The following is an 8,073-nucleotide window of genomic DNA, read 5'->3' as shown; positions in this document are numbered from 1 at the left end:
ATGGGTATTCTTAGGGATAACCCGGTCATTGTGGAATTGACGAATAAGAACTCTGCATTCGAACGCTGAAGGTCAGAATGTCTCTTCTTATTCCCATCAAATTCTCCAACTCTTATGAGTTATTCTTTTGTGAGATGAGATCTAATCCTCTTATGGGTTAATCTTTCCTCACCAAACCATCCGCTGATCAAATCAAACGACAGTGGACCCACCAACATTTCCATCTGCCAGTCATTGGCATATCTCAAACTCCAGTTTGGTCAAACCTTCCTACAGTTAGGACCAAAGCCAAAATCCCCTCTCGATTCCTTCCATGAACGAGAGGTCCACTTGAAACAGTCAAACCTATAAAAGTTAGGATTGTTTCCGATCTCGCTTAGTCAAGCCTACACATGGTCAAGACTAAAGTCGAGTCACTCCTTTTCGATAAACGAAAATCCACCTTTGTCCCCTTTTTCCACCAAACCTATAAAAGTTAGGGTTGAAATTGGGTCTTCTCCTCAATGAATGAGGGGTTCTTTGGGTTCAAATGACCAATCCTATAAAAGGTAGTGTCGTTCGAACTTTTCCGATTCTCGGAGTGGAGATCCCACTCTTAGTTTCATCCTGCAGGATTCTGGGGGTGGAGATCCCACCTCGAGTTTCCTTTCCGCCTGAAGATAGAATATAAAATTCTTCCTCTTCGGCAACGGGAGATAGAATATAAAATTCTTCCTCTCTCGTTTCTTTTCCACCGGGAGATAGAATATAAAATTCTTCCTCTCCTCGGACCTTTCCGATGCTCGGAGTGGAGATCCCACTCCCAGTTCATCCTTCCAGATACTGGGGGTGGAGAATCCCACCTCGAGTTTCTTTTCCAGCTGAAGATAGAATATAAAATTCTTCCTCTTTAGCACCGGGAGATAGAATATAAAATTCTTCCTCTCCTCGGACCTTTCCGATGCTCGGAGTGGAGACCCCACTCCCAGTTCATCATTCCGGGTGCTCGGAGTGGAGATCCCATTCCCAGTTCATCCTTCCAGATACTGGGGGTGGAGAATCCCACCTCGAGTTTCTTTTCCAGCTGAAGATAGAATATAAAATTCTTCCTCTTTAGCACCGGGAGATAGAATATAAAATTCTTCCTCTCCTCGGACCTTTCCGATGCTCGGAGTGGAGATCCCACTCCCAGTTCATCCTTCCAGATACTGGGGGTGGAGAATCCCACCTCGAGTTTCTTTTCCAGCTGAAGATAGAATATAAAATTCTTCCTCTTTAGCACCGGGAGATAGAATATAAAATTCTTCCTCTCCTATTTTGACACAACTTTCAACTTCCAATCCGCGCACTTGGTGCATGGGGAATTTTATCCCGAATCCTAAGTAGGGATAAGTCAACACCTAACACGTGTTGCCGGGTAGCCTATTCCCGTAACAAGGGCAAAGTCTACGTATTCAAAGTCGTAGCATTAAGTCTAAGGGAGTTCATTCCTTTAGCATAACGTTACATGCGGAACGGATTTCAACAATCCGCATGCTAGCCCGATTCGAACGGTAATCGGTAAAGGCGTATCAAACCCGTTGAAGGCTGGGGGTTTGCCAAAAACCCCAAAGTCAACGCCTAACACGCGTTGCCGGGTAGTCTATTCCCGTAAGAAAGACGAAGTCTATGTATTCAAAGTCATAGCATCAAGTCTAAGAAAAGCAATTTTCTTAGCACAACGTTACATGCGGAACGGATTTCGACAATCCGCATGCTAGCCCGATTCAAACGGTAATCGGTAAAGGCACATCAAACCCGTTGATGGCTGGGGGTTTGCCAAAAATCCCATAAAATCTGTCATTCAGAAGAAATACAGACAAATCACAAGAAAGAAGCAAATGCGGAGTTTCTATTAATAGGTCAAGTCAAAAGCATACAACAAAGAGCTCATTAGCCCGAAGGCAACTGACGGCTAAGAATATGAGACTTTAAGCTAAAAAGTCTATCTGCATAACTCTGCTCAAGTCCCGCCTGCAGATCTGCTCGGGCAGATTCCTCAGAACAGCTCAAGATCTCCGCAGCTTCACTCTTCAACTTCATCAATCCCTCCTGAGTGGATCCGAACTCCTCGAGTACCCGGTCACGAGAACGCTCTAGTCCGATCAAGTCATCTGCGATAAGAACGGCGGATTCCTCGGCACGCTTCAAGGCCTCCTTCAACCTAGTCGCTTCCTCGCGATTCGAGTCCAAGGAACGGAGTAACTCAGCTTTCTCCCTATCCATCCTCGCCATGTTAGCCATTAGATGCGCAAGGGAGCTCTCGCGTGACTGAAGCTCACGCCCGACGGAAGATCTCAGTTCACGCCACTGCTCCATCCTATGCTCTAACTCAGAGGATACGAAAGAAGAAGCCCCGGTAACCTCCAGTTCCTTCAACTCTCGTATCTCTGACTCCAGGGCAGCGAAATCAGCAGTGAAGGAATCAGCCAGTTCCGGGTATCCTTCTTCCCTCATCATCGTCATGTGGCGAGAGAAGGAACGCCGGAACTGATCGAAGCCGCCTCCTCGGTGGAGAAGCTTCTCGATCAAGCCATTATACCAGGCGGTGAAGAAGCTGAGGTCCGTACGGAAAGCCTCTCCGTCAGGATCAGTATCGGCCAAAAGGCTACGGACACGCTCGTGCAAAGAAGATCGAGATCCTACAAGCAACAACTTGGAAGCTCAGTGAACTATCGAATATGGAAAGGAAAGTCAAAAGGCAGGTTCCGAACATACCGACGCCAACGGATGTCCCATCAGGTTGAGAGCCGACAGGCTCCGAGACAGCAGCAGAAGAGGGTACGTCAGCCCCTGCAGACATATTGCTCGCACCACTCGGCAGAGACGGGGAGGCACCACTGCTATGAGGACTTTCAACCCCGGGGACTGTAGCAGTATCAGGCTGAACGCCTGGTCCTACAGTGACATTCCTATGTTAACCAAATGGAAATTTGGACAAATAAGGAGAATCGGGATAAGAAGGTCGTATGAATACCTGCAATCCCCATGTCCTCAGATGCAGCCGGAATGCCAAGAGTCATAAGAGTATCGGCCCAAGCTGCTGGTCCTATGATGACACTCTCTTATTAGTCAAAATGAAAATTTAGACGAATAAGAAGAATTGGGATCTGCATACCTGTAGATCCATTATCCGCGGGCATTTGAGGGATGTCAGGAGTCATATGAGAATCAGTCCTAGCGGCTGGTCCTATGATTGCACTCATTAGTCAAAAGACAGATAAACATAGGAAAGTACAATATCCCTGAATCGTATACATACCTGCAAGCCCGTCGCTCTGAGGCAAACTGGATATGCCAGGGATAGATACCGGGCTAACTCCAATGGTAGACGCTGCGATAATCAATCATTCATTAGTCATATGAAATATCGGGCAAGAGGGAGAAAATCAGATATATACCGGTAGATGAATCGTTCCCGAAGAATGGTCTCTCGGTCCCTCTGGAAGTCTGCTCAGCCAGCATGTCAGCTAATAAGCCGGCATCCGGCTTCGAGAAGCTTGGCCCCTCCATCGCAACATCTGCAGGGTAACCCAAATGTTGAAGGATGAGGAAAGCTCAAACGAGAAATCTTCCTTCACCTTACATAAGGAAAATGACATTGGATGCGGATATACCTGAATAAGGGATTGTGGGCTCAACATTATTTATCTGCTCAAGATCGATGTTAAGGTCGATGCCCAAAGACCCATCGTGAAAAGCGTCGCACATTTGTTGCACAAAGCAATCCATGTTGTCAACGCCAGGGGACGCCGAACCCGGTGGGAGTTCGCCCTCCTCGAAGAAACCTGAAGCACAAAACATGGTCACAAATCCCCAAAAGGTAAACAACCTTGAAGCAAGAGCAATTGAATGTTACCTCCCCCTCCATCGGCGGTGCTCCCTAAGTCCACTCCACAGGGACGCTGACCGTCATGGGACTTATGGGCAGTCTTCTTCCTCTTCGGGGCACCAACCCTCCGAGGACCATAGGGTCGAACATGCGCAGGCCTATCACACGTTTCAACGTGTGTAGGAGCTGAGGGCTCATGATCACCGGCTGTCCTACCTAAAATGACAATAGCCATTTCAATGAAAAAGAGCTGTCATTTATGGAAAATGAAAATTAAAAGAGATAGGACAAACCAGTATCGAAGTCCCCTCTGCCGGTATCCACGTCCGCATACTCGTCCTCGGAGTTCTCGTCATCATCACCCGCAGGGAGAAGTTCTTCTTCGTCTGAGACAAGAGATTTGGCATGCCCTTTTCTCCGCTTCTGAGCAAGCTCAGCTCTGCGACCAGCCATCATAGCAGCCCGGACCGCATACTCGGACTGCAACTCTGAGAGGCTCCTCGCGCTGATGGACTCATATGCAGAAAGGAACCACTTGCAGCTGAGGAAAGTGATCAATGGCTTACGCCGGTACGAAGGAAGAGCAAAACGGGCTCCAGTACAGCCCACCATCGTCCATAGCCACGCTCGAACGCCATCAATCAATCCTCCCTCAACCCGCAGGCTGCGGCTCGGATTCCCGACATACAGTTGGTCATAGCCGAATTGTCGAGCAAAGCGGCAAGGGAGATAAGGCTCTATGTGGCACTGGTTCTTCACCCGAAGGACGAGATAGCCTACACGGATGTTCACTAACCACCGGAAGCAACCAGCGTCAAGAACGGTCCGGTCACTTCTAGGTTTCTCCTCATCAACCAGCACGTCGCCATAGCGACCTGAAAAGTGAGGGAAACACTTAAAGAACTCCCAACTCTTGCGGACCCGGAGCTCTCGCTGAACATCACTAAATTTGCTCCCAAACCATCTGCTCTGCTCCAACAATTGCATGAAGGGGACAGGGATGTCAACAACGCTGGGGGCCGACATCAAGTCGGGACGGTGAAGAACGAGCCACGCCATCAAATATGCGTAAGGGAGCTCAACCTTTGGGCAAACCAGCTCAGCTGATGGTTCAGAACCCATATGTGTAAAACTGCTAACCAGACCCCTGAGCCCGCAATGGATACTAGCAACCATTGCTGGGAGCAGGGAAAGCTCTCTCCCATAAGCCAGCTGAACTGCAGGGAAGAGCACCTCGATGGGTAGAGCGTCAGAAGGTTGGTGCGGGACGACACACTTCTTCAACCAAAGGGCAAGGTAGCCTGCTAATAGCGCCCGGGACCCTATAGACCTCTGTGCGCGGCGGAGAAAAGAGCGAAACTTTGTCCCCGCGGGAAAAGCCCCCTCAGCACTGCCGATAGTGTAGGAACGAACCTCAGCCTTTTCCAACAACTCATTAACGGCCGAAGGAGTCATCACGTCTAATTCATGAATGGGCGCACTGGAATCACCTTCCAAGTTCTGGAACAAGTAGCTGGCAAACTGCTTCAAGCTGATCTGCCTCTTCCTTCTCGCTTGGGGAGAAGTTTGGATCAAGGAAGTGTAGTAGTGGCAAGTAAGATCCCAGAGTGTGTCATACATGTCCGGAGTATCTTTCTTCATACACTCCAGCTGCTGGTTCGTAGGGAAGTACTCCTGATACGGACAGTCCCCCATCGGAAGACCCGAAACATAATGCATCTCGTGCAAGGCCAACCCTAGCTCACCTCCGCTGGTCAGGAAGGTGTTGCTATCGGGCACATAAGTCTCCAGCAAAGCCAAGAAATGGCGACAGCTGACTGGGATGCCGTACATAGTAGCTCGTATGGGTGCATACAACCCACTGCTCTTCAGATCCCTCTCCCAGCGCGCCAAGACGAAACCAGTCATGCGCGCCCACCACCCTTTGGCTAGGGAGGAAGCCCAGCCATAACATCTGTACTCCGATGGGGGTAACTGTCTCCCAAGAAGAGCCAGACGGTTGCTCACAGTCGGAGCAGCAGCTGACACCTCGCCTGGGGGTGCAGTATCAAGACCCATGATCCCGGGTCGTAGACCACGCACGTCATGATACCCCTCAGAGCCAGGAGTCTTATGGTGAGTAGCATATCCGCATTGAACCCGATCAGCATCTTCAGTAAGATGCCAAGACATCTGCCGGTCCACGGCTTGCCCCTTCAAATGACTGAAAGAATAGTGGCGTGGAATCGAAGGGATGTACAAACAGGCTCCACCGTCAAGAGTTAACCAATGCTCCTCACAAAGAGTCAGCGTGGCAGGATCCCTGACATGATCTCCAAATAGAAAACCCGGCTTCTTTAGAACCTGAGTGGAAGTAGAATCAGGGGTGAAGGAGGCATCTGTGATAAGTTGGCGCAAGCAATGGCGCCCTCCTTCCTGTATCGAACGGCAAGAGTCATTTGGACGATCCCCGTCGAACCGAGGAAGTGGGCCAACAGCCTGCCTAAGAGTAGCGGAAGAGAAAACCTCCCGACTACATCCGGTGTTGGCGTGAGGAGGAAGGCTACCCGCGGGAAATTCCACTGCAATAAAGCACAAGGGCGGAATCAGAAAATCCATCTCGTAAGAAGAATGATAGACTCATCCACGGAATAATTGGAGAGACGATTTTGAGTGACCTACACCAGAAGGACGGCATGCGTCATCACGTGAATAACGTGGTAACGTACACCGACCTATAAGGTGTAGGACAACACAAAATCGCCCCAATATATCCGAAGACTTGAATTGGCTAAGCAAAACAAGTCTGAAACCTTACCCTCCGCGAGAGAGGTATCGGTTCTTCCTTCATGACCCGCAAAGAGGTCAATCAGGGATGTAAGACAAAATCTCTGCATAAATTCTCACCCCCGAAAAATGAAGCCGCGGGAGAGGATGTCGTGGGGACCTCCTCCTCACTATGCTGTGAACGAGAACGGCTCCTCCGGGGACGAGATCGACGCGGAGACATTGCAAATCTGCAACGAAAAGCAGCAAGTCAGGTACAATCTAAAACATGAATATACGAAATTTAAAAGGGAAATTAAGAACTTTAATTAAAATCCTATACACAAATAGGATTTCATAATTGAAGTCTAATTAAACCTACAAATTTCGTGCACGATGATTGTCATCTTTCACGGTGAATTTTGGTGAAATACCCAAAATACCCTTTGTGTTCAAGGCCAAAATCTAGGTCAAGGACACGCGTGACCCGGGTCATGATCGTCACATTCGATCATATAACACCCCGGTACCCCACAATTTTGGTTAAAATTTGCAAATGAGCCCTTTTGCAGAATTCAGCCAATTTTGCATAAAAGCCCCTCTACAAAATCTTGGTTTGGGCTCCACATGCCTTATCAAAATTTTGATCATGAGTTCGTGGTCAAAACTCATTGGATTTCAGCCATAAGTTCACTGCCTTTTGCAAATAAGTCCCTCTAAGACATTTATGGGCTGTTTTGCAAATAAACCCCTCCAACAACTTTTGGTCCTCTTGCCTAAAATACCCCTCAAGCTTGTGGCCAAATGAACATGTAATTTAGGTCCTAAACTTCAGTCCTCTATTACATGAACACCACCCCAATTCTTCGGCCACTTTTGCAAATAAGCCCCCAAAACTTTTCGGCCCCACATTTGCACATAAAACCCTCAATAAGGTATGGTCTTTTTGCATGAAACACCCATCCAAATTGTTACCAAAGGGGAATGAAATCCAAGCCTCAAAATTTCAGTCCCATTTTGCAAATAAACCCCCACGAATTTTGCAAATAAACCCCCCAAAGTTTCGGCCATTACCTCTTTTTGCACAAAACCCCCCGAAATAATAGTGCATACATGCCCCCTAGTCTACCACAAGAATAAAAATGCAACCTTTACCACAAAATAAGAGGATGGTGAAGAGGAGCTTACCCAAATCAAGAGGCTTGAAATCCCCAATCCAAGAGTCAAGATCCGAGCTTGAAGGTGGAGGGAGAAACCCTAGTGAAAAGTGAAAATTTTCGGCCAAGAAGGAGCATACAAAAAACCGAATTTCTTTGGGGTATGGAGCTCTTGAAAGAAAAACAATGGAGGAGGTTTGGAGGAAGAAGATGAATTCTCTTTTGAAAAGAGGGGGGAAAACAAAAGGGGAAACAAATTCAAACAAGAAAGAAAACAAAGAGGGGGGAAACAAAATGAAGAAAAAGACAAAAGGGGGGGGG

The 8,073-nt window shown here is 48.0% G+C and overlaps 1 protein-coding gene and 2 long non-coding RNA genes across 3 annotated transcripts in view; all 3 read right to left on the bottom strand.

The window, feature by feature from the left end:
- On the bottom strand, positions 3,031-3,458 carry LOC109825938. The gene is made up of 4 exons (XR_002243140.1): positions 3,420-3,458; positions 3,281-3,352; positions 3,137-3,208; positions 3,031-3,067 (listed from the first exon to the last, which is right to left on the bottom strand). It is a non-coding gene; the product is annotated as an uncharacterized LOC109825938 (long non-coding RNA).
- LOC109824924 lies at positions 3,508-4,019 on the bottom strand. Its single transcript, XR_002242849.1, has 3 exons — positions 3,878-4,019; positions 3,636-3,806; positions 3,508-3,539 (listed from the first exon to the last, which is right to left on the bottom strand). It is a non-coding gene; the product is annotated as an uncharacterized LOC109824924 (long non-coding RNA).
- Positions 5,731-8,073, bottom strand: part of LOC109826657 — a 5,762-nt gene continuing 3,419 nt past the window's right edge. Inside the window, exons 3-5 of the mRNA XM_020393677.1 lie at positions 7,784-7,969; positions 6,737-6,846; positions 5,731-6,411 (exon numbers count right to left, since the gene is read on the bottom strand). Coding sequence (XP_020249266.1) covers positions 6,187-6,411; positions 6,737-6,846; positions 7,784-7,969 — 521 coding nt within the window. The 3' untranslated portion in view covers positions 5,731-6,186. The remainder of the gene's footprint in view (positions 6,412-6,736; positions 6,847-7,783; positions 7,970-8,073) is intronic.

Source organism: Asparagus officinalis, chromosome 10 (assembly GCF_001876935.1).
Source record: "Asparagus officinalis chromosome 10, Aspof.V1, whole genome shotgun sequence".
Taxonomy (NCBI): Eukaryota; Viridiplantae; Streptophyta; class Magnoliopsida; order Asparagales; family Asparagaceae; genus Asparagus; species Asparagus officinalis.
This window is presented reverse-complemented; position numbering and strand designations above follow the sequence as displayed.